The sequence below is a fragment of the Styela clava genome, chromosome 11, assembly GCF_964204865.1.
Source record: "Styela clava chromosome 11, kaStyClav1.hap1.2, whole genome shotgun sequence".
NCBI classification, from domain to species: Eukaryota; Metazoa; Chordata; class Ascidiacea; order Stolidobranchia; family Styelidae; genus Styela; species Styela clava.
The window spans coordinates 1,182,724-1,210,130 of NC_135260.1; the positions used below are offsets into that span (position 1 = coordinate 1,182,724).

The following is a 27,407-nucleotide window of genomic DNA, read 5'->3' on the forward strand; positions in this document are numbered from 1 at the left end:
GTACTGCTAATAGCTGTTTTTGCGAGTTGCAGCGATTACGTAAAAAATTACGGCATAATAAGTTCACTCAAAATCAGACGTGGTCCGACCACTCGAGGCGGACGTGTTGGCCACCTCTAATATATGGAAACGTAAAAATATGTAGTGTTTATTTATTATCTACAAATAAAGCATTCATTCAAACTATACACGGTAAGTTCGGTAACTACAACGTATATTAGAGTACAACCAGATTAAGAGAGACTAGTCAGCGTGACCAGCTCCACTATACGAATGATTCCCACCAGAAAGCCGCAGGAAACGTGGTAGAAGGTGAAGTTATAATCCTTGATCAACATCTAGCGGTATTTCACAAACACACAGCATGGACACTACACGACTGGATTATGTTATTGGACACAAAGTAAACCTAGGGACTTTCCTTTTTCTTTAACAATGGGACCAAATATCCTTGACATTTTCAGTGTTTAGAAATTGTAGTTGTCACTAGGAGGCTATTACTTTTATTTGATTTAAAAATTTTTGAGGGCTCTATGGGTTCAGTTGTGTGCTGACGTCATCGATATTACAAAATGAGCACCGAGCCATGGTTCCGTGACCGCATTTAGAGATTTCGTCGGACTACTCGTACTATGAAGATTTGACGCTACTTGTTGTCGTTGTCAATACCCTTCGTCTTTCTGCGATTGAAGACCCAGGAAGGAACACAGCGGCTTCGATCGGCTTTTCCCATTGGTCCCTTGTGTTTAAGTGTGTTGGTTTGGCTGGACAGATAAATATACGTGGGAAGTCATGCGGGCCGGTTCCGCATTCCAAAGCGTAGCTGAGAGATCGTGCAGCGTGTAATTCTGGGCAGGGATTCGGATTTGCTGATTGGTGTTGATGCTACTTCGTTTTGCTTTCGTAATCATATACTTCAGCAATGCTCTATTTTACTTTGCAAGATAACAAAAAGTCCATTCGGTCTCGAATAATCGCATTTTCGTAAATATTTTGCCTAGTTGGCGTAATCAGATAGATGCGGAGAATGTCCGGAATTTGATTCCGTACTGATATTATGTCTTGACAGGTTGTGTAATGGTTTAAACAAAAATGATACAGCTACACACTGAAATGTTGTATTTTTTGACAATGTATCAATGTTTCTCTGCATATGTGTTACATATTTGTTTATTTGTCAAAAAATGCTCCACGGTATGACGATCATGGGCCGTGGCCATAAAACATTCATGTTTTGTTTGGTTTATTTGCATCCTAAATTGGTTCCAAAGTTATTGTCCGATTTTATAACGTGTTTGTTTACTTTACCGTGTTTTTCAAAATTGTTTTGGGGTCGGGCGCGTACTTTTTTTGTACGTGTTTACTTTATCCAAATTTATCCTCGCCTTTCATGCAGCTTTGCATTTTGTTTTTCTGTATTTCACAGTACGAACGTAGATTTCGATCACGGTGACATCAGCGATTACTAGGTTTTGGAAGATTTCATGACCCTTTCGTGACTGATTTTGTTTTTTTAATATTTTTGCAATATTTAATATTTTTTATATAGAAATTCAAACATGAATTTAAATTAAAGATTTGTAACAAAACGAAATTTTGAAAAATTTTTTTGTTCGTTTGTTTGTTTTTTTATGGGTTATTTCTGTCCCGGCAGACCCGGAGAGGGGGTTTTACCGGGACAATGATGTCCCAACAGCCGTTGAATACAAATAGCTGTGAAAGCATATTTAGCGAAGCACATTTTGCAGTACGGAAGATAGCAGCTTTTGCATAAAGTCTTTGTCCTCTTCTCAATTTGTTTTCGAGCAGAAGGTGGTGCTCTCTCTTCATGCGTTTTACAAGCTTCGAGGGTCTTCCTGACCGAGAGCTTCTTTTTACAAGATTGCCTTTTTGTCCTTTAGCTACAAGGCTTTCAGCTAAATCCGAAAAAAAAAATCCAAATATGCACTTTTTGAATATAGCTGCAGTTCTCCGTGGACTACCCACGAATTCACTACAGCAAAGAGAAGAAAACGATAAAAAACCTTTTTCCACCATTTCAATGATTTACGGTCAAGATCATATAGACCTGCCATTTGGTCGGCCAAATCGACACCTCCCATCATTTTTCTGTATAAGACAATGGCTTCAGGACAACCGATGGTTTCTCGTGAGCCATCTTTTTTTGCACCGTGTTCATTTCACCACCATGACAGTTGCTCAAAAGAAATACCTCTTTTGAATCCATCCATCTCACGCAAAGAACACCCACATCATTGCCCAGGAAATTAGCTTCACCTTTTTTTATTGCAACAGCGTCCTTGGGCATGTTCTTCCTATTTTTCATGCAGGTAACAACAGCAGCAAAATTTAGATCCCTCATCAAATTTACAGATGTAAAATAACGGTCGAAGGCCAAAGTGACATCGCTTTCTTTTATAGAAGAAACAAGCTGTTTGACTACTCTTCACCAAGAGTTCCTTACTGGCTGACAGCTTCTTTTCCCCCATAAATATCCATGTCGTAGGTGTATCCAGTCAGCGAGTCGCAACACATCCAGACTTTGATTCCCCTTTTCACAGGTTTAGCTGGCATGTACTTGAATGTATTTGAAAGAACTTCTACCTTTAAATTTTGTCATTGACTCGTCTAAGCTTTGGAAAACGCTGTCTTGTCTAATACTCTGAAAAGTTGATTTCAGACACGATAAAAGTTCTTCCACATAAAACGTCTTAGCAGCATCGGTGGGTTTTTCTGGTGTGTTGAAATACACCTTGAAGGAAAGAAGCTTGAACCTCTTTCTAGAAAACGTAGCCTTGATCACAGCATTTCCAATGGAAGGTTTAGTTGACCAGTAGCAGTTCACTGTCGGAAGCTTGGCGAAGCACATTACAAGGAGACAAGCAACCAATGACATCATCTTATGTGGACTAGTTTTTTTGATTATTTTTTCTTCTGTTTTTCCAAAATTTGTAATCTCTGGTTTGTGTAGTATGCCATTTGTATAAATAAACTCCATGGTCACATTCTTAAAAATATTCCGCATATATAAAATTTTGGTGTAAATCTAGAGACGTCTTTCCAGTTGGATGGCGAAGCTAGACTTGCATCCATAGGTTCCACACCATCATCTGAGTTAACAGCATTATCATCATTCTTTCGCGCAAACTTTGCTCGTTGCCTCTAAATTTGTAGTATGAATTATGATTGCAATATATTTCAGTTTGGTTTTGAGGTCAATCTAGCCCTAGAATGCTTGTGCTAATATGTACCCGCAGTTATTAGTTTAATTTGTATTTTCATTTTTTCGTGCATGTAACCGGCGTGTATTACAATTGTTCCAGGCATAACGCTAGATTTAGGTGTATATTATCGTGTTTTTCTACATATATTCGTGTAGTATGAGTTCGAAGACCAATTAGATGGGATCTTAGTGTTTTTTTGTTTACTTTTCCAGTATGTGACCAGATGAGACCGGCCACGTCGTTAGTACTTGTGTATTAGTACCTAATATGAAGTTTTGGCAGCTTACTTGAATTTGATTCCAGTGTGTTTGTCAAGTTATCTTGTACTAGTGGTCGGCATAGTTTTTTAATTGAGGCCCAAGTAGGGTGCTACCGTAGATGGTGCACAACAGTGTTAACTCTAAGGAAATTATGAGTGCGAAAGTGCTTCGCAGTCGAAAAAAAAAGTGCGAAAGTGCTTTTTCTGATTTTAACTAGTTAGGTGCCCTAGCTTTCGTTTAAACTCATTTCAAACAGCATAGATACTCGAAAAAGCGCTCCTTCCGTTAATATTGTGAATTGAAGTCTTTCCGTTTACGGAGTTTCGTTTAAACTATTGTTAAAAACAAGCGAATTCATCAAAGGACACCTGATAAGCACACTTGTCGGGACTCGGGAATAAAAGTTTCGTGCAATCAACCACCAGCGTCAGTAAGGAAGCGCACTCCCGTCTGAACAGACAAGCCTTGCAAACTTGTATCTTCCATCTAACAGACACCGATTGATAAATGCAGATATTAGTTACTACCGGCCATAGCTAGGGAGGGGGATCATTTGTACAAAACCCGGGCAAAATGACATCCCCATGACCCATCACCAATATCGCTTTAGTATAACACGCTTCCTCGTCCGAAAGAATATGCTTGAAAGTAGTCCGCCCTCTTCCCCTTTAAGAGATTGGTTAACGTCATGTTTCTCCGGCCAGTTTTTCTTTGGGAAATAACCCAAGATCACCATGAAAGTACCGCTGTTTTTATAAATAGAGTGACCTACTTTCTATCGAAGATTTTTTTTCCGAAATATTACGCAAGATCACTTTGAAATCCCTTTCATGAGCTAGCTTGGCCTAATTTATATTATACTGTCTCACGGATTACGCTAAGACATGTAATTTCCAAATATCGACTTGCATTGGTTTGCGTGCCAGTTAGTTCAAATCGGGTAGAAAACATCATATATTTGCAATTTTTTTTAGAAATGCCATTTACTTCCAGCATTCATAAATAACGCTCTCTCTAATGCTGCAGACCTAATATGAAATATTCGCATCTCAACGCCACTTTCAATTACACTAATAGTAATGATGACACCAAAGAGTTTTCCTTTGCGAAGGTACAGGAGATACAACAGGGTGATTCTTGAAAAAAACATGAATGTAAAAAATAAACGAATGACATGATGGTTGGTTCCCAAATAATTTTGAGTGTGACGCGAAATACCAATCCATTTGATAAATCTTTTTTAGTCGACCACGTGAACGCCGAAATCCTGGAAATTAAAGTTGAAAGAGAAGTACGCATTCTCACATAAATAATCGCGATATATAATCGTTCATGTGCACATATCTCACATGTAGCATCGGTTAGTTGTGCATGAAATGTAAAACTCTTATGTGTGTGCGTTTCAATTTCAATAAAATCAAATTAGTTTTTCCATGCACCATTACTTGTAATTTTAATATTAATTGCGTTCCGAGTTTGTAAAGTTTAGAAACCGCTTGTATATACCATTACCACTATTTTGATTGGCTAAAGAAAGATAACACGTAACCCCTTTTCGGCAACATGGTATTCGTTTTATATCTGCTTTGAACAGAGAAAAAAACATGTGCCCTCTCAGTCATCTGATCACAATCGAAAATCGGTATTCATTTTTTTCGCGATTTCGGCAATCGTTATTATTAAGGGTTTTCGTCGACTGAAAAATTAACATCGTTCTGTTAATTATATATTTCAGGCCATGTTCTTTATATCCTGCCATAATTAGCAAATCTTTATTAAGCAGCCCATGATAATAAAATAGCTTTGCTTATCATTTGCTGCTGAATCTTGTGCTATCGCTTGTCAATTATAGCAGAGACGTAAGGAACATATTTAAAATTTTCCATGTTTATACATAAATTAGCGACGTTATCAGCGCCAACTAACAGAAAATAACTTATCATAAAACACAATTAAAATTCAGTCGGTAATAAATGGCGCTAAGGTGATGCCATACAGAACAAAAAGATTTGGTCGCGAGAGTTACCTTAGATGACTGTATAACGATGTTGTATTATAAGCGGAAGGTAGAACAATCAAATTTAATAAAAAAAAAACGGGAGTTACGACACCCGTAACACATCAAGTTCATTAGACATCTCTAAAGACTTCTAAGTTGGTTACTCGATTACACTATACTATCAATATTACACCTGTTTGAGTATTCCGGACAATTTCGAATTTGAAATAAACGAAAACTCAACATATCATAAATAATACACAAAAGTAAAATAAACATTCATCGAAAAAGTTATTATTTAAGAACAACAACATAATCGTATAATTCCGCCCAAACCCCGATGTTCGCAAGTGAGATGATAAATAAATACTTTCCGTGTATTCGATAAATCAACTTCTGCAAACAGTCTTGGTGCAAAATATTTCCATCCAGTGATATGCTTACAAATATTCTCTGCGTCAATATCATAACCTCGCCTATAGGACTGGGCAAAATATTCATTCGTATCGTTTCAATTCCATACTTTGCGCCAAAAAAGGTACCAACAAAGCTTCCTAATTTTAGAAGAGTCAAAATAAATAGACTATTCGAAATAAATATCCCAGATTTCAAACTCCGTATATTGGCAGCATGAATTAGATGTTTCATGTAGGAGCCGCACATACAATTGATTGTCGAAAATTAAAAGTTAAATTGACGTTCCGAGAGCCCACACATGGTATAACATGTACAGGCTATAACCAGAAAAAAATGACAAGTCATAATCCTTTTAATGTGCTTTCAATTAGCTCGTTAGTGATTCCTCCCATCCTTGGCCAAGTAATGTTTCGAAAATGTGAACCTTCCACTCAGCCATGCATGGCGGTGGAGTGTTGAAATCGTGAACAAGAGTATAACGTAAAATCAATCGTGAATTTCGATGTAACAACGCACACTGTCGCCGTCATGAATTGCGCCTATTAACATCGGAAATGATTAAATTCGTTATATTTTGAGTATTTTTGCACCAATAATTAGGGCGTGATTATCAAAATGGTGAATTTGCAAATTCCGTAAATAAAATTGCAACATTTTAGCTAGAATTATCACCGGGCAGGGGCGCAGCCAGGATTAGGGGGAAGTTAAAACATTACACCAAAACTGCAATTCGCGACGACGTAATGCGTTTATAACTAAAATGTAAGGTCGTTCACGGCGAAATTTCGCAGTTACGTGTAGCCCGCCTCTCTTTGCCCAACGGTGCGAAGTCCTATTTTAAAACATCGACCATTTATCCGTAGTCAGCGGGCATCCGCATCTAGAAATGAAACATTAAAAATCGCGAAAATTAAATTTGGAGAGATCTATAACTCGCAGATGTCAGTAGTGTCATCATGGTTTATATGTACAAAAACACGCTCGCATGTAGCGACGATCAAAATCATGAAAATGTGAAACTATTACTTGAAAATTATTGTTAATGGAGTTAAATTTTTATTGCCATTCAATGATTATTTCATAATTTTGTCATAATCGAAGGCTGCAGTAAATTTTTTGTCGCCGCGATCGTGTTGTTAAACTATATTAAAGCATGTTTTTATTCACTAGCAAATATTAATTCTCACGTAACGGCGGACATCGTAGTTTGGTTTTTATATTTCGGATAGAATTGTGAATTCACATCGGCGAAGATTTTAAAGACAACTATTAATGAGCACATTCACAACGAAAATTGATTTTGTTCTGATTTTTATCTTCTGTGTAGGATTTGTATCAGTTCGTAAATTACCGTCCCGAGTTTAAGCGAACAATAATATTATTACTGACCCCGGGATGGGATATTTGTGAAGCAGATAGTTGACATTTCTATGCTTTTAATTTTAGATCGTGTCCGTGTTACTTTCGTATTAAATAATAATTGAAAAACTCCGCAAATTGGTTATCTCTTGAGAACTCAGTGTTAAGTATTTACGTATCTCAGCTTTGGGTTAAAACACTGATAGTAACTAAACACGTGAATAAATCGGCAATAATGGCATTTCGACATGGTCAAAATAATATTTCTCACCAATATCTCATGAAAGTTCCATAAAATACTTATTTACTTGTCTTACTTATCGACGTTTCTAAATTTACATAAACGATGTTGACACGCTTTATACAAAATCGTTTCAAATTTATTGTTTCTACATGTTAGCGATAGCCGTCTGGTTAATTCTTACCCGTAACTCGTTGTGAAGTAATGTTAATAAATTGTGTTTTGCTTTCCAATGCGCGGTTAACCGCGGTTAAATTCGTTTCATGGTGAGGAAGGAAAATACGTTTTCCGGAATTGCAATCAACAATTACACATTTTTTATTTATCATTATCAGTACCGAATAAAAAAGATAACATATCGTGAAGACGAAAAAAGTCGTTGAAACTTGAGTTGAATTAGTTGCAATTAGCGCCTGATTAGGCACCAGAGCACTCGAGCCCAATGTTTTTAGCATTAGTCGCATATGTCAAATATCCTTAAAGAAGTGCTGTTTATTAAAGTCATCTCGTCTTATGGCCACGCAGAAATGCCTTTATTGCCGAATTATTTAATCACAATTTTAAATCAACATTCAGGATTGGCACAATCTGAGATTTGCGAGGTTTATCTGTAAATTAATGCAGACACCATAAAAAAATTATAAAAGTTAATTATCGTCTTAAATATCTGCATTCCGGCATCGATAATAATAATACCATTCGCTTAAAATTGGGACAGTGAATTTACAAACGTTGATAGGTAATATCAAGTCAACGCAAATGTTTATTTTGGTTTTGAAATTTGTCGTTAATGCCCTTAACAGCTGTTGCCGATGTGAACGCACGCGTAAGCCTGGATTGCCAAACCCAGTATATAGTCGCCAAAACGATTGCGGTGACAAAAACAATTAGCTATAATAACGAAATTAACCAGTAGAAAAGGCTTCCTTGCTAATTTTTCGACCGACGTTCTAGAGTCTAGACTCCTGCTGTGCATAAAAAATATTCCTTATTCGTTAAAAATATTCAATTCGAAAAAATATTCGATTTTGCCCACCCCTACTCGCATATTAATGAGGAAATAGTTTAGATCGATTTTTGACCCTGGTCTGAGTTTGATTTATCGTGAATGACTAGACTAGCTAATACTGAATATCGCAAAATTCCGCGAAACGCCATTTGCTTTTAACATTCGTGGTTACAATAACCACTTAACGACGACGGGGTCGTTTTCGGGACATTGACTTTATTGCACCCCATAGTACGAACCAGGATAGCTAGAGAGAAAGCGGCGATTGTCCCGAAATCGTCTGTACCCACTCTCTCGTTTGAGCCTATTTAGCGCCACCAAATGTTTCATATTTTGTGGTCAGCCATCTTTGTTTACATTGATGTCGGTTGAAATGTGATGTCGGTAGCAGTCGGATTTCGTCGTCTTTTTTGGGGTATAAAGCTTTACCCCAGAGAGTCGAAAAAAATCACAGTAAGAGGCCGTTATGTGTACTTTCATTTGGTAAAAAGAGTTTTGCCTAACAATAAGTTGTTTACTGCTAACGCCAGTTTTCCCAACTGTCACTAAATCGTCCCATCCGTCCATGTTTTGCAGTTTAAGTTGTCTTTCATAAACCAAGACACTTGAAATTGAAGAGCAGAAATAGGAACATAATCTAATATGTTTTAAGTATGTGTAACTCTGTTATCGAAATTTATATATAGTGAGGTTTAATTAGTTAAAATAATGTCTTTCCCTCTAAACCTGATAATATTTTGATCAAGTTTTGCTTCTGATATTGACTGGCTAAAGCCTAAAGTAATGATAATATTTTGATCAAGATTTGCTTCTGATATTGACTGGCTAAAGCCTAAAGTAATGATAATATTTTGATCAAGATTTGCTTCTGATATTGACTGGCTAAAGTAATATGCAGGAATTTCTTCAAATTGTTTAGTGGTAGAAGTAATTTATTCAAATAATGAAAAATGGATGAGATGGAGAATTGGAGAATCCGTATTCCACCTAGTGGGGATGTTAGCGAAGACAGTGACTGCAGCAGTAGCGAAGATGAATATGTACCACCGAAAAAGATTAGAGACTATGCCTTGTTGTCAGAAAGTTCAGATGACGAAGCTGCTAGTCAGGATATATCCATTGACCAGGGAGGAGAAAGTGATCAGGAAGCAAGAGGGTCAGGCGAGATGTCAGTTTCTTCCGTGGTTGAAGTCGAGGTGTGTATTGGAATCAATATCCCACGTAGGAAGCCCGTATGGAGGATTGTACAGGAAAGTGACCCAGAATCAGCACGAGAGCTGCCTGCATGGAAAGGCCGTGAGTATGAATCGGAAACAGTGCGAGCACCAATTGAATATTTCAAATATTTTTTTGACTCGGATGTAATGCACCAAATAGTTGCGGAAACCAATATCTATGCGAGCCAAAGCGATCCCTCCAAACAACTAAACCTTACAATTCCAGAAATAGAGAAGTTTCTTGGTTGTGTCGTTTACATGTCTATTTTTCGTCTACCGAGAACACGTATGTTTTGGGCTGTGGAAACAAAGGTTAACTGCGTTGCCGATGTAATGACCCGTGATCGATGGGAAAGAATAAAAAAGATGCTCCATTTCAATAACAACGATTTACTTCATGGCGATTCTGATGTTCCACAAGATCGATTGTTTAAAATCAGACCCCCGTTAGAAATGCTTAAAGCAAAATTCAAACCACTGCATCAAGAGCAAGTTTTATGTATCGACGAGCAGATGGTTCCGTTTACTGGGAGGTCAGGGCTGAAACAATATCTTCCCAAAAAGCCCCACAAATGGGGGTATAAAATCTTTATGTTGTGTGGAACAGATGGTTTGGTACACAACTTTGAAATATATACAGGAAAGATACATCCTGTTTCTGGTTACCCTGATCTCGGAGCTAGTGCTAACATAGTCATCAAACTGACCGATAATGTGGAGAATGATGTAAATCACATACTCTGTTTTGACAATTGGTTTACATCCATACCTTTGATGTCCGTTCTCGCCAAAAGGAAGATCTATTGTATAGGGACGGCGAGACAAAATCGGTTATTGGGATGCGAGCTGGAATCTGACAAAGATTTGAAAAATAGAGGACGGGGATGTTATCAGGAAAAGACGTCATGTCTTGAGGAGACTGAAATAAGAGTTGTGAAGTGGTATGATAAACGAAGTGTAGCTATTGCCAGTTCTTTTGCCAGCGCCATGCCCACATCAGAAGTCCGAAGATGGGACAACGTCACGAAACAGCACATAATGGTGACTCGTCCTTTTATGGTAGATTTTTATAACCGTAGCATGGGAGGCGTAGACTTGTTAGATGCGCTTATAGCCTACTATAGAATACGCATTCGGTCAAAAAAGTACTACCTGAGGATCTTCTTCCACCTGGTTGATTTGGCTATTGTAAACAGCTGGATCCTATACAGAAGAGATTGTAAGTCCCTGGGAGTTGCGAGTAACAAGCAGCGAGATCTTTTATCGTTTCGAAGTTCGGTGGCAGAATCTCTTTGCAAGCTTGGGAAAATATCGACTCCGCTTAAGCGAGGCAGGCCATTGTCTACTACCCCACCACGAATCAGAAGAATAGCTACTCCACATCCCAACAATGAGGTTAGAACCGACGCCACTGGCCATTGGCCTGTGGTAGAAGCTAAGAGACAGCGATGTCGTTTCCCTGGGTGTGATAGCAAGCCGGTAATCAGATGTACCAAATGCGGAGTATATTTATGCTTAAACAAAGCCAAAAATTGCTTTGCGTGGTACCATGGCGTATATTAATGACCAACAGTACGGTCCACTGAACATTTTCTGTTGTCCGATTTCGTTTATTTTGAATTGAATTTGTTATATTTCCATTCGTATCAGTCGCAATACGTGTGAGTATTGACACAATAAATTCATCACGTGGACGAGTGTATCGATTTCGTGACAAAAATTTTTCTCCCAAATGGGGGGTAAAATAAAAAAAATAAGTTTGAATTCGTATTCTACGGCCTTGAATTAGCAAATAACCGAAGCGGCGATTTTTTTCTCTCAGCGGATCATAATTCCGGCATTAAGTGGATAAAATGGCTGTTAAATGTTAATATGACGTATGTATTTTGTCAATTTGGCGATTTTGCAAATCTGTGAGATGCTGCTAAAAGTTTCTTCTAATTTAACAAACAATGGCCCAAGTTTACATTCCATTACTAAACAATGTCCTGTCGAGTATCAGAAATTTCTGAATGGCTCCAGTAAATTCACTAAGAAGAGAACACAGACGTGTCAAACCAGTACTAGAAAATCGTGTACTTTGGTCACAATTCATCCATGTCATTGACAGTCACATGACCACTCTCGTTTAGAGAAACGCACTGCCTTGCATTCGGACATCTGGTTTCAAAGACGCCGCCGAGCGTTTTCGCGGTCGAAGCGGAATCGGTGTGCTTGTATAATAATCATATTATAAACAAGAATTTTGCCATTAATGCAAAAGCTTTATCTTCCATGTCTTCACCACATAGGTTAGAATTCCGGTAAATATCGTTATGATATGCAGAATTGAGTTACAAAAGTACTAGTATGTTACTTATTTGTCAACTTAATACGCACACAAAAATATTTGTCAACTTTGAATTTTTATTCCATTCAAAATCGAAAAAAAGTGCTATTTCTCTTTAAAATCGGAAAAAAGTGCTATTCCGCAGTCCCTAAAAAAAGTTGCGGGAGTGTTTCGCAATTTTCGCAAAAAAGTGCGCTAATAGTGAACACTGGTGCACAACCTGAACCCTAACCTGGTACACAATACACATACTATGTTCAGGAAGTAAGATAGAATTTCGTTGGAAATTTTAAATTTAGCCACATTATAAACTTGTTAAGGGACATTTAATTAAAATTTATTTGAGGCCCACTACAAAATGCTCGGCGGTCCACAATTGGGCCGCGGCTCACAGTTTGCCGACACACTGTTTTTTTCTTACCATGACGGATTTTAAAATAAATTACCCTGTCCGCTTGTTCCGCTACGCAATTAAAAGGACCGTACATAGTTTTAGTTCAAGATTACACGCGAAAATATCAAAAGCCTCAGTAATATAAAAGTTCCACAAAAAAAGTAACTTTTATTTATATTATCGAAATTGAAAAATATACACGCAAACAAGCTAAACTTTGATGATTTGCCGAACAAACAAGAAGTTATCTGAACAAAATTACGGAACATAAAAATCGCTCGTGTCCACTTTTTGAAACGCCCTATGTTGAAGATTGTTCGTTTGTGCAATTTTATTTTCCCCTGTTGTATGGATTTTACGTGACTAATGTTTGTCGACATTTTGGTATATTTTGCTTTTGTTCTTCGTGGTTTATTAAATTATATTTGAAATTAAATACGGAACCTCGGCGTCTCCTAATGTGTTAAGTAATTAAGTTGTATCCGGAATAGATAAAATTAAAATTCTATAATAATTTTCGTCATAACTAAGACTTGGAGAGTTTGAAATTGATTTCGATAAAATCAAATTTCAGACATCTGTTACAAAACTTGGCCAACTATTATTCAAATTTAAAAAATATTGCAGAGATTTGACCTGTCTTCTTGGTTTTTGCGAAACAAATCACTAATATCGAAGAGCAATTCGATTATACACTGAAAATTTCATATTTACAATTATATGAAAATTAAACAAATGTAATTACTTCGAACCAAACCTTGAAATAGCAGTCACTATCATGTAGACATGCATCAGTGCGAACATAGTAAAAAATTATTTTTTATTCCAAAAGCTGTTTTTGTCTTAGCTCATTATACATTTGTCTTAACTTTTGAGGGGAATTACCCCGAGAAAACTTATTCATATGGCCACCCACGACAGCTTGTCCGATTATCACCCAAGGTTGACATGAGGATTACTGTGATACGTTCCGATGCAGGGGTGCAAATAGTACACGACCGTAAAAATACCAATTTTGAATTAATTAACGGCTTATCGAGAGTATTCCTATCATTTACGCCATATGCGACGTGATATTTTCAAATAAAGAAATAATTACAAAATATCTCAAATAGTTAGCCAGGTATTTGCTTCAGACCAGTCTGGATTTCATGGCCTTTTTGAACGAGAAATCGGGCGTGCAATCAGAAATTCCCGCGTGCAAATAAGAATTTCTGGCGTGCAATTATAGCTCACGGCATGCAAAACAACTGCGCCCGCGTGAAACTGACTTCGACCTAAGATACCTCTCATTCTCAATACATCTGCTCTGCGTAAAATTACCGGTATTGGACAAAAAATATGTTGAATCATAGCAAAAATGGACGTTTGACCTTTGACCCCCAAACATTATTTCTACAGTTTGTTGCTAATTTTGAGAGTGGTTGTGCGACTTTGGTTACCGGTACTGTTCAGTACATTCGTGTAAAATTATTGTATGAAAAATACGCTGAATCAAAGCCATAACTGGCCAGCGTCGGTGAGGAGGCAATCTTTCTCACGGGATTCCTATCATTCAACACGATATGGTGTTTTCTGCTTTGCAATTTTCGATCAGGCCAAACTTGCAATCTAGTATTAGTCGACAATTGTGAAGTTATAATTTTTTGGCATCTTTATATTACTAGATAATTGATTTACAAACTATTTAAACCTATTTACATTAATGAGCAATTGCAAATTTTCGGCGTGCAAAAATGAATTCGCTCGCGTGCATTTTTGTGGAGCGCTAGCGCCCTCGGGCGTGCATCTGCCATGGAATCCAGTCTGGGCTTCAGATGCATGGACTTGATTTACGACACTTGTACCGGTACGGTATACGATCTGTCAAGCTTAATCGGGGACCAATGAAGCGCAGATAGCAACATCATTACTATACCACTGGTCTGTTATCATTCGGACAAACTGTGCTTCATTAAACAGCTGATATGAACGTGTACGATGGCAAACCAAGAAATATAAAGGAGTACCGGTATCTGCTCTTAGTGCTTGCGTTTTGTTCTTGCAACTTGGTCAGCGTAAATTCCACATACTCAGTAGCACGCTTCGATGTTAATCCATCCATATGCTTAGTTCTTGTGTGGTTAATCCATGAAACGCCCAAATATCTGTACCACTGTCAAATTCTGGATCAGCCTGACTTCAACACCGGTTTTTAAATTGCGCGCTAAAAATAATAACTGTAACGTTGCCAGATTTTTATCCGATTACCATCTTTTACGGAGCATAGGGCGCACCATTGGTAATGAGTATAGGAAATGAAGTGCGCCCTATGGTCCATGAAATACGGTAATTAATAATTAACCCATTCAATATTCCTCGACTTATGCGTTTATGATAAATATCATTTTACTCCAGAGAGACAAGAAACCGAGATGGCTTAATCATACAGCATACCACGGCCTCTCGTCCTGTTACCAGTTTTTGACAGGTATGAGATTAGTTGGGCAGGTATTTGTTTCAAATGCATGGACTTGATGGCGGAGGAAGCCGGCATCAACCAGGATGAGAAGTACAGAAATCCTCTCGCAGATATTTATCTCCCACGGAATTTGAACCCATGCAAGGTAATTGGAGGTGCGATGGCACCGCTCACGCTTATCATAATGCGCCAGTGCCACCAGCTGTTTTGATTCCATCCTACGCAGAAATATAAATCGTGGTATCAACAAACAATTTTTGGACCTCCTGGAGTATGCGCACAACCTGAACTCGGGTTGTGTACCAGGTGAAGGTTATGCAACATCTTGGTGCGCATACTTCGGGAGTACAAATTTAACACCGGACGTTGGCTGCACCGCTGTTAAATTATTCAAATTGCCGAGAAGTGCACGTTTTCCAATGATTTGAATATTACTAATATTCATAGAAGTTGGTGACCGTACATTTGAACCCATGCGTATATCCACGGGTTCAATCTATATGCGGGTGCTAAAACCCATGGGTTAGGGTTAGTATGGGTTTAACTATCCGAGAAACAAAAAAAATTCCATATATGCAATAGCATACAGGTGCAATTGTCATGGGTTCAAATGTACGTGGGTTCAAATGTAATGGAACCATAGAAGTTGAATGATAGTATGCCTTGGAATCGAACCAAGGTTTGTCCAACCTGCACTGTCCCATTTTTTCATGTCCATGGCCTAATTAAATTCGATGAGTACACATGGATCGCTTAGCTGAATTTTATCGGTATTTATATACCTATATCTATATTATATATATATATATTGAATTTCAAATTTTCTTCTAGTCAAATATGACCATATATTTCGTCAAGGATGCTTTGATTAACGTAACAGCCACGCAGGGTAATCTTCGTTGAGTAATATTCCAAACCCGTTTTCTCGATCAGCCAAATCAGTTACGAGTGGGCCATACTTTGAAGTTGATTGTGACGATTATTTATTGGAGAAATTTATGGCGCTCCAGAAGTGTGTGTACCAATATGGAGGTAACTAATTTTGTCCACCTACTAGGGCAGGGATGGCGAACGACCATCGCGTTTTATTCGTGATCCGCCAAGGCACGAATAAAATTTTAAAAAAATGCCAACATATCAGTTATAAAAATTGCTAAAACCGGCCATAAATTCATATTCAAATTGGTACTTTTTCGGGCCGGTATGGTAATTTTTAAAATTCCTAATCTTGGACGCATATCTGCACCGCTGTGAACCGTTATTCAGCTATTGGCACATCGTTTATGACATAACAATGCAACCGATATGTTCATTTGTCGCTACGTCTACTAGTCTCTTTCGGAAGTTCAACGGCAGACTGATAGAGGGGTTATTATGCGAGAACTAGATGCTACTTTGTATTTTATTAGTTTCTCGCCTACGATGTCGTTAATTAAGAGAACAAAATCTTTCAGACTTAGAAGCCTAGAAACCTAAAATAACAAGGGGGCAGTGTTGAAGTGCCTGATAGAAGTGCTGCATAAATAAAGCCCAAAACCACGCCAACACCAACAGAAACTTATACGATTTGTTTCATATAGATACAAACATTGATCGAATATATGTGACCCACTCTCTTCTGTTCCGCGCTAAAAATATAATTTTGACCCATTCATAGAAAAAGGTTCGCCATCCCAGTACTAGGGGAATGGATATTCACTTGGCTAACACAGAAAGTTCTCGAACTCGTAACAGAACTAAAATAAGGAAAATTGGAATAGCGTGACCCACACGCTACCGGAAATGTGCCGGAAAAAAGCAGTAACGGAATGGTCAAGTCACTATTACTGCTAGGTTAAAACTTTTATCCAGTTTGGTTATTATCTCCCATATTTTTTCATCTCTTTACGATAAATTAAAATACCAACCTAAATCCTCAATGCATTTTGTTAACACATAAACAAACAATTGCTATTGGAACACTGCAATAAAAAATTAAACATGAATACATTGTTGCAACGAAGCTTGGGACGTTGAGTCTAACTTTGGCATATTTCACCGTAAGAGTTGAATTTTCAAACAATTCAATTTCAACTCAACGAAAAAAAGGAATTAGATAAACCAAAAGTTTTAAAAAGTGCAACGATTGCAAACGCCAAGTTTTAAAAGTAAAAATTGCTTTTTTTAGCCGCTCCCGGAATATTCGTACCAATATGACGCTCAACCTGAACAACCCTAACCCGGTAGACATACTATGTTCAGGTTGTGCGCCATCTTGGTACGAAAACTTCGGAAGCACCTTTTTTTAAACTCATTTTATTAACCAGGGAGTCGGAGCCAACATTTGATCAATTTAGAGTCTGTATTTTGGATGTCTTGAAGCAGAGTGAAAATTTTTTTGAATTGAACACCGATGATGCACTGAACAATCAATAAACGAATAATAAAAGATTTACATCAAGTATATATAATTTAAGTTTTGGCAAATGATTTAGAAATAGGTTTATTACACTCACAATTGATAGGTTTATAATACTAATTCATTTTCATTATTTTCACACAAAAATTTAAACTGCATAGAACATTGTTACATCACTAAGGAGTAAATTAAAAACATTATGAGATCATTATTGAGCAAATATCAGATGAAAACAAGTCACCATCCACATTTGCTAGAAATTAGGATAAATCTCCATAATGTATAAAGTTACAATTCAAAAGTCTTTAACTCTGGACTTGAAATTCTCTTGACATTCCCTTGAACGAAGTTACAGTCACTTCTCCGCCATCATTAGACATATGCTCTCCATTGTATACAATCCTGTATGTTCCTGGGACCTGGAGAAAGATATTATTAGATTTGCCAAAGTGAGAAGCACAATATATACATAAATATAAAACGGGTGAGGTGGCTTCCTCTGCAAATTGTAGGTGTCTTGAAGCATATCAGTGGACGTTTGTACAGAGCGAGAGAGAGTTTATTTTATTCGTCAAACCATAAAAATATATGCACACATATATAAATAATAATAATAAAAAACAGATGCTTAGGTGTATGACGGGGAGACAACGATACGACCTTTCGGGGTCATCGAGTCAGAGAGAATAAGAGCTGTATGAAAAAAATCAAGTGACGTTTTGGCCATGAACCCCTACGATAGTAGCTCCTTATATATCTGTAGTTGCTTGTGTAAAGCTTTGTTAAGAGTGGAGGCATGGAAATGTATATAGCAGAATAATCGTCTGGAAAACGAAACCGTCGTACATTTAATATTACATTATCCGCAGTATGACTTCCCAAGATTCTTTTCAATTAATCATTGCAAAAAACTGAATATATGCCCCGTAAATCTTATTTATTTACTAACAAATCCCAGAATTATATTTTTGTTATAGAATACGTCCTCATAACAGGCTGAAGCATTTGAACGCCCAACGAGTAATATCATAGTCATGGTGCGCAAAACTAAGCCAGTTATAAGCACCATTAAAATAATAACGAGAATATTGGTCAGAGACAGAAGGCTTATCGATCGAAGGTTAGGGATCCCCAAAACAGCGCTCTTACTCCATAGTGACACCTTGTGTCCCATCACTAATTAATTCTAGACTAATGACTAATGTTTGTCAGACATTTTGGTATATTTTGCTTTTGTTCTTCGTGGTTTATTAAGTTACTTTTGAAATTAAATACAGATTCTCGGCGTTTCCTAATGTGTTAAATTGTATCCGGAATAGATAAAATTAAAATTCTATAATAATTTTCGTCATAACTAAGACTTGGAGAGTTTGAAATTGAATTCGATAAAATCAAATTTCAGACATCTGTTACAAAACTTGGCCAACTATTATTCAAATTTAAAAAATATAGCAGAGATTTGACCCGTGTTCTTGATTTTTGCGAGACAAATCACTAATATCGAAGAGATATTCGATTATACACTGAAAATTTCATATTTACAATTACATGAAAATTAAACAAGTGTAGTTACTTCGAACCAAACCTTGAAATAGCAGTCACTATCATGTAGACACGCATCAGTGCGAACATAGCAAAAATTATTTTTTATTCCAAAAGCTGTTTTTGTCTTAGCTCATTATACATTTGTCTTAACTTTCGAGGGGAATTACCCCGAGAAAACTTATTCATATGGCCACCCACGACAGCTTGTCCGATTATCACCCCAGGTTGACATGAGGATTACTGTGATACGTTCCGATGCAGGGGTGCAAATAGTACACGACCGTAAAAATACAAATTTTGAATTAATTAACGGCTTATCGAGAGCATTCCTATCATTTACGCCAAATCCGACGTGACATTTTCAAATAAAGAAATAATTACAAAATATCTCAAATAGTTAGCCAGGTATTTGCTTCAGATACATGGACTTGATTTACGACACTTGTACCGGTATGGTATACGATTTGTCAAGCTTAATCGGGGACCAATGAAGCGCAGATAGCAACATCATTACTATATCACTGGTCTGTTATGATTCTGACAAACTGTGCTTCATTAAACAGCTGATATGAACGAGTAGGATGGCAAACTAAGAAATATAAATGAGTACCGGTACCTGCTCTTAGTGTTTGCGTTTTGTTCTTGCAACTTGGTCAGCGTAAATTCCACATACTCAGTAGCACGCTTCGATGTTAATCCATCCATATGCTTAGTTCTCGTGTGGTTAATCCATGAAACGCCCAAATATCTGTACCACTGTCAAATCCTTGACCAGCCTGACTTCAGAACCAGTTTTAAAATTGCGCGCTAAAAATAACAACTTTAACGTTGCCACATTTTTATCCGATTACCATCTTTTACGGAGCATAGGGCGCACCATTGGTAATGAGCATAGGAAATGAAGTGCGCCCTATGGTCCACAAAATACGGTAATTAATAATTAACCCATTCAATATTCCTCGACTTATGCGTTTATGATAAATATCATTTTACTCCAGACAGACAAGAAACCGAGATGGCTTAATCATACAGCATACCACGGCCTCTCGTCCAGTTACCAGTTTTTGACAGGTATGGGATTAGTTGGGCAGGCATTTGTTTCAAATGCATGGACTTGATGGCGGAGGAAACCGGCATCAACCAGGATGAGAAGTACAGCAATCCTCTCGCAGATATTTATCTCCCACGGAATTTGAACCCGTGCAAGGTAAATGGAGGTGCGATGGCACCGCTCACCGTGCTAGCGCCACCAGCTGTTTTAAATCCATCCTAGGCATCCTATATAAATCGTGGTATAAACAAACAATATTTGGACCTCCTGAAGTATGCGCACCAAGATGGCGCACAACCTGAACTCCGGTTGTGTACCAGGTTAGGGTTAGGTTATGCGACATTTTGGTGCGCATACTTCAGGAGTACCTACATTTTTGAACCATGTACCAATTGCTTTTATAGATAATATATTTCGTAAGACTAAGAGTCTTCATAAGAACATATAGATGGAGCTATAAACTCAAAATCCATTTATGGCTGCTGTTGATTAATATTATTTTTTAAAACCGGTATGGCTATGTATTGCATACGCTAGGTAGGTTGGTGAGCTATTTTAATAATAACTCTTATCCTGCCGGAAGAATTTTTGTGTGTTTTTTTCTTTTAAATATTTTCTTACCTGTTATCTTGCTTTTTAACTTATTGGATTGCTTTTGCATTTAATTCTCAATTCTTCTTGGACTTTGTAACGACTCTAGCACCACCTCACTCTCTATTTGAAGGTGAACTTAACAAAGTCCATGGTTACCGGCACCGTACTCTGTGTGGCCATATCTTTGAAAGTCGTTTCCATGGTTACATTACTGACGGTGCTCGGAGTCTAGTGTTGTACGTATTTGGTTTGAATTTGGCTGTCTTTTTTTTCTCATGATATAATGTTTGACTTCTTTCTCTCTCTCCTGTTTATATTTCTGTTAGATTAATTCACGGGTGTCGCTGCTCGTTAACCAGTTTTGGTTTTTCGCGATTCCTTTCGCCCTGAAATGCCGTATTCAAATTCCTTTTTTATATTTTTTTGCATGAAGTGTTTTTTTCTGTTTGGTGAAAAAATAAATTACTGATTACTGACTGATTTTTGTACTCCCGGCGTATGTGAACCAAGATGGCGGACACCGGAACGTAGCCTGTGTACCAGCTTAGGCCATAATTTCAGGTACAAATACTACGGGAGTCACTTGGCTAGTCCCCGAACTTGTAATAGAACTAAAATAAGAAAAATTGGAATAAAATTTGGCCTAACCCTGACCTGGTACACATACTACGTTCGGTGTCGTCATATTGGTTCACATACTTAGGGAGTACCAATTTAACACCGGACGTTGGCTGTACTGCTGTTAAATTATTCAAAATGCCGAGAAGTGCACGTTTTCCAATAATTTGAGTATTACTAATATTCATAGGAGTTGAATGATAGTAAGCCGGAATCGAACCAAGGCTTGTCCAACCTGTACTGTCCCATTTTTTCATGAACATGTCCTAATTAGATGTGTACACATGGATCGCTTAGCTGAATTTTATCGTTATTTATTGAATTTCAAATTTTTCTTCTAGTCAAATATGACCATATATTTCGTCAAGGATGCTTTGATTAACGTAACAGCCACGCAGGGTAATCTTCGTTGAGTAATATTCCAAACCCAATTTCTCGATCAGCCAAACAAGTCAAGAGTGCGCCATACTTTGAAGTTGATTGTGACGATTATTTATTGGAGAAATTTATGGCGCTCCAGAAGTGTGTGTACCAATATGGAGTTAACTAATTTTGTCCACCTACTAGGGGAATGGATATTCACTTGGCTAACACAGACAGTCCCCGAACTCGTAACAGAACTAAAATAAGGAAAATATGAATAAAATTATGGACTAACCCTAACCTGTTACACACACTACGGGAGTACCGCGACGCGAATGTGCCAAGAAGTAACGGAGTGGCCAAGTCACTATTACTGCTAGGTTAAAACTTTTATCCAGTTTGGTTATTATCTCTCATATTTTTTCATCTCTTTACGATAAATTAAAATACCAACCTAAATCATCAATGCATTTTGATAACACATAAACAAGCAATTGCTATTGGAACACTGCAATGAAAAATTAAACATGAATACATTGTTGCAACGAAGCTTGGGACGTTGAGTCTAACTTTGGCATATTTCACCGTAAGAGTTGAATTTTCAAACAATTCAATTTTAACTCGTCAAAAAAAAGGAATTAGATGAACGAAAAGTTTCAAAAAGTGCAACGATTGCAAACGCCAAGTTTTAAAAGTAAAAATTGCTTTTTTTTAGGCGCTCCGGGAATGTTCGTACCAATATGACGCTCAACCTGAACAACCCTAACCTCGTAGACATACTATGTTCAGGCTGTGCGCCATCTTAGTACGAAAACTTCGGAAGCACTCATTTTATCAACTAGGGAGTTGGAGCCAGCATTTGATCAATTCAGAGTCTGTATTTTGGATGTCTTGAAGCTGGGTGCAAAAATTGAATTGAACAGATATGCACTGAACAATCAATAAACGAATAATAAAAGATTTACATCAAGTATATATAATTTAGGTTTTGGCAAATGATTCAGAAATAGGTTTATTTGAAATTTTTCACAATTAAAAAGTTTATAATACTAATTCGTTTTCATTATTTTCACACAAAAATTTAAACTGCATAGAACATTGTTACATCACTAAAGAGTAAATTAAATATATTATGAGATCATTATTGAGCAAATATCGGATGAAAACAAGTCACCATCTACAGTTGCTAGTAATTAGAATGAATCTTCATATTGTATAAATTCACAATTCAAAAGTCTTTAACTCTGAACTTGGAATTCTCTTGACATTCCCTTGAACGAAGTAACAGTCACTTCTCCACCATCATTAGACATATGCTCTCCATTGTATACAATCCTGTATGTTCCTGGGACCTGGAGAGAGAGATTATTAGATTTGCCAAGTGAGAAGCACAATATATAAAAAAATATAAAACGGGTGAGGTGGAGAGCAGTATAAAAAAAATTAAGTAACGTTTTGGTCATGAATATCCTTATATATCTGTGCTTGCCTGTGTGAAGCCTTGTTAGGAGTGGAGGCATGGAAATGTATAGAACAGAAGAATAGTCTGGAAAATTTAATTCTACATCGTCCCCGGTATGACTTCCCAAGATGAATTTCAATTAATCATTGCAAAGAACTGGATATATGTCCCGTGAATATTATCAATTTACTAACAAATCCCAGAATTATATCTTTTGTTATAGAATACGTACTCAAAACGGGTCGAAGCATTTGAACACCCTACGAGTAATATCATTGTCCTGGTGCACAAAACTAAGCCAGTTATAATTACCATTAAATAAATAATAATAACTGTACCTGACCTTTAGTTACTGCGGCTTCTTGTACAAAGCATTGTTCACAGTGAAAGAAGTGGTAAAAAATGGTGCAATGGCCTTACGATCAAAGCGTTACCCCTGACTATGTTGGTATCACTGGTTAAAACCTTGAATTGCCTTGTTCAGAGGGAAAAGCATGAAAAAAAGCAGTAAAACTGTACCTGTCCTTTTGGAATGTCCCATTCTATGGTGACATGGCTTTCGTCGGTCGTAGGGTATTCTAATATCGGACGTTTATCTTCCTTGGTCAAGATGCCTTTCGCTTCAAGTTTGGCTATAAGACTGAAAGAGAGAAACAATATGAAACAACAAAAGAATGAATCGTACAAACTCGGTCGTTTAGATAGGATTATTACGTTGCATCTGCCAGTTTCCCAACCTATGAGTCGCGACTCAAAACTGCGTCGCCAGAAAATTTTCTTGGGTCGCTTGGTTTTTCAACAAAAACCTGAAAGTCACTAATTTTATTTACTATTGAATTTCTTCGTTCATTTTATATTTGATAATGAAGTGTTGTTCAATAGTAATTGTATAGTCGGAGGTATCACAGCATAAAAACTGGGAAGCATCTATTTGTTTAGATTAAGTGGAGCCACAATTTTAAAATCTCGCTGAGGGCAAACAGCTTTCCCACTTTGGTTTACATTAGTCAATCAATTTTGCCGCCATTGAACAACAACATGGCACTTAGTATTTGACCTTATCCTTAGGTCGCGAGATGTTTTAGAAAATTTGAGTTGCTTGGAAAGGAAGGTTGGGAACCACTGGCCTATGCTACAGAAGTAGTTTCTGACAAACCCTTAGTGGTTCGTAATTTCTATACATAGATGGGCGGTGAGGATGGGAAAAAGGGTAAAAATCTTGTGTTCAGAATCTCATGGCCACCACCTCACACAGGGCATATAAATCGTGCAAAGCTGAATCGGGAAAATTCTCGCCCTATAAATGAATCTCCTCATTACTGTTAGATATCATTTACTACTTGGATAGGGCATCACATTGAAACCGAATGACATGAATAGGTGCTGTTAAAAAAAATTTGCAAGATGTCGTACTTATTCCTCGACTCAGCGTATTCCATATTTTCATCTGTTTTCAGGTCTTTCATGCTAAATTCATCTGTTTTCATCAATTCTTCCATTCTGTCCAAGTTTATTCTGTATCCAATGACTTTTGCAATGAGGTTGAATAGGCCATCTATCATCGTCAGTTTTTTACTGCGGAAATGAAAGTGAACAATTACTTTCCTGGCTTGGGGTAGAATAGGATTTTGCGTATTTATCCTGGGGGAGAGGATAAGACAGTTCAATCATATGGAGAATCACGGCTTCTCGTTCGATTATCAGTCCATGTTGGGTATGGGAATATTTAGCCAGCTATTTGTTTCAAAGCATAGACTTGATAGTGGAGAAAGCCGTAACCGACCAGCGGTTGTGTGAACCACCCCAAGGCAGCGAGTCCAGTAATTCTCTCGCACATACGATAGTTATCCCCCGCAAGATTTGAATCAGAAACGTGATTGGAGCGCAATCCTAGCACTTAGCACAATGTGCCATTCCGCCAAGCGTGAAATATTTAAAAAGGCTTGTGTGAATCAGGGCCAGTAGTCAAGAGCTTGGCTTGTTCTCACAGCTGTCAGAATCATATTTTCGCCCTTTTTTTTCAGTTGGGAATGTACCCTATGGTGTTAAAAAAAATCAATTTTTCCTTTCCTCCTCGCCAAAGTTTTTGTTATCAAAATTTTATTTTATCGGATTCGAAGGAATTTTGACATAACTACAGATTTGAGCTTAATTTAAAATGATATTAGCAAGTTTTCATCAGTTGTTTTAGGCACTGTGTCAAATTATGGTAAGCCAACTAACCCTTACTAACGAAAGAATAAATGCATTGCAACCACAGAATTGAACAAAGCACATTCAATTTAATGTAAATATCACAAAATGGTGCCCAGTGAAGTAGGTATCTGCTGGTGCAGAGGTTCCCAAACCAGGGGTCGCGACTCCAAAGTGGGTCGGAGTGATCAGTAGGTAGGGTCGCAAACAGGTCATGGGGTCGCTGAGGTATGGTAGAGGATGGATGTACAAATCGACTAAGATTTGACAAACCATGTTAAATTCAGCAGTTTGTACCATGGCTTACTGCAAACCGGCCCATAAGCATCGCTCTATGCTTGTGCTATAGAAAATGTAAGGTGCTTATTGTGACATCACTGTTTGGTTTTACCTCATTTTTTTTACTAATAGTAATACCACCACACGACCAAACTCAAAAAGTCCAGTGGAAGAAGCTCTAAAGTTTCATGGAAAATATATATATTGACCTGGGGTCGCACTGGACACTTGAAAGTTGTTTTTGGGGTTGTCCTGAAAAAAGCTTGGGAACCCCTGTGCTAGTGTCTCCAAAAAAATCACTCTAGTTTGAGAAACCTTGTTCTAACGAATGCTTGCACAGAGCCATATTCTGAGTAAAATTGTCGCATGAAAAAATGAAATTATAGTCAGCTCACGTGACATTGTTATTGTCCATCTTCTCCCATTTGAACTTTGTCTCCCAGTCAGCATCTGTGAATGACGCCTCCCAATCTCCGTTGTCTTGGTCAAATCTTTGAACTTCAAGATACGTAGAACCGAGCTACAAAGAAAATAATTAGGTTTACTAAAACGCCTTTTAATCCAAACAATGTTATGTACACAAGAGAGCCACTGCCATGTAAGAAGCAACTATTTTTAGCTTCTAGTTTAACAAGTAAATTGTTACAGTTGCGAAAAAAGCAAAAATCATTATTTATTTTTAAACATAAAATGTTGGATTGGGGCCAGTTGTGACAGGCAACACTAAATTTCATGGCCAGCCAGGAAGTGGCCTGCATTGCCTGTTGCACACCCCTGATCTAGGCTTATAATAAAACATAAACATGAGTGAACAATCACAGTGTGATAACTAAAACATAAAAATTAATGTCAGCCGAAAAAACTAAGATAATTTACCCTCATATCATGCCGCGGGTTCGCTCTGCAGGGTGTGGCCTGCGTTGCATGTTGCACACCCCTGCTCTGAGCTTATAATAAAACATAAACATAAGCGAACAATCACAATGTAAAGTGTTACAGTTGCGAAAAAAGCAAAAATCATTATTTATTTTTGAACATAAAATGTCGGATTAGGGCCAGTTGAGACAGGCAACACTGAATTTCATCGCCAGCCAGGGTGTGGCCTGCATCGCCTGTTGCACACCCCTGTTCTAAGCTTATAATAAAACATAAACATAAGTAACAATCACAATGTAATAACTAAAACATAAAAATTAATATTAAACCAATGTCAGCTGAAAAAACTCAGATAATTTACCCTCATATCATGCCGTGGGTTCGCTCCATAAAATTTCACTGAGACCTTCTCTCCCCCTCGGTAAAGTTCATTTGCATTTGTGATAACATCGCCATAATCATTTCCTTCAGGTACGCGATCTGGTCTTGGTGCCGGTAGGAGCTCAATCTGACTCTCAAGAATGTTCTCAGGCATTGGTCCTGGATCGGCTGGAATAGAAGAAGAAATTATTGACAGAACCGAACCAATAATTGGTATTTACCGTATTTTCTGGAGCATACGAAAAACTACAAATCATATTTTTTCTCAAAAATCGACCGTGGCCTTATAAGTCAGTGTGCCTAATGTTTCATGTCGCTTCGGTTTTACATTTTCTTTATATAAAATACAATAACCATGAAAAATTTAGGTTTTTTTTCGTTTAATGAGCTTTGTATGATAACCCGATACCCTTTAATAACCGTCTTATAGTCCAGTACGCCTCATGTATGAACAAAACCCCAATCTAAACTGTTTGTTGACAGCGTGCCTCATAACTAGGCACAGCTTATGGTCCGCAAAAACGATACCACTGTTTAACCACAGTATAATCCTTCAGTATATTTTGGCATTTTAGTGATCGTTCATTTTTGTGTGAGCTCTTGTGACCTTACTTTGATGAAATATTGAAAAAAAGGGGTCATGCAGCAAAATTGTTGCTGTTGTGTTGAAAACGTTTTTTTATGAATATGATGCGCATTTTTTCTATTTTTTAAATTCATCTTGAAAACATGGTCTA

The 27,407-nt window shown here is 37.5% G+C and overlaps 1 protein-coding gene across 4 annotated transcripts in view; it reads right to left on the reverse strand.

Annotated features, from left to right (window-relative positions):
* Positions 1 to 16,406: 16,406 nt before the first annotated feature.
* The window catches only part of LOC120346975 (putative neutral ceramidase C), a 38,993-nt gene continuing 27,992 nt past the window's right edge, over positions 16,407 to 27,407 (reverse strand). For 3 of the 4 annotated variants that reach the window (XM_078117772.1, XM_078117775.1, XM_078117774.1), the window contains exons 14-18: positions 26,651 to 26,838; positions 25,809 to 25,933; positions 24,355 to 24,516; positions 23,461 to 23,581; positions 21,880 to 22,831 (exon numbers count right to left, since the gene is read on the reverse strand). In XM_078117772.1, coding sequence (XP_077973898.1) covers positions 22,718 to 22,831; positions 23,461 to 23,581; positions 24,355 to 24,516; positions 25,809 to 25,933; positions 26,651 to 26,838 — 710 coding nt within the window. In that variant the 3' untranslated portion in view covers positions 21,880 to 22,717. Of the gene's footprint in view, positions 17,728 to 21,879; positions 22,832 to 23,460; positions 23,582 to 24,354; positions 24,517 to 25,808; positions 25,934 to 26,650; positions 26,839 to 27,407 lie in introns of those variants that run through there. The other variant, XM_078117773.1, reaches the window with a different exon arrangement.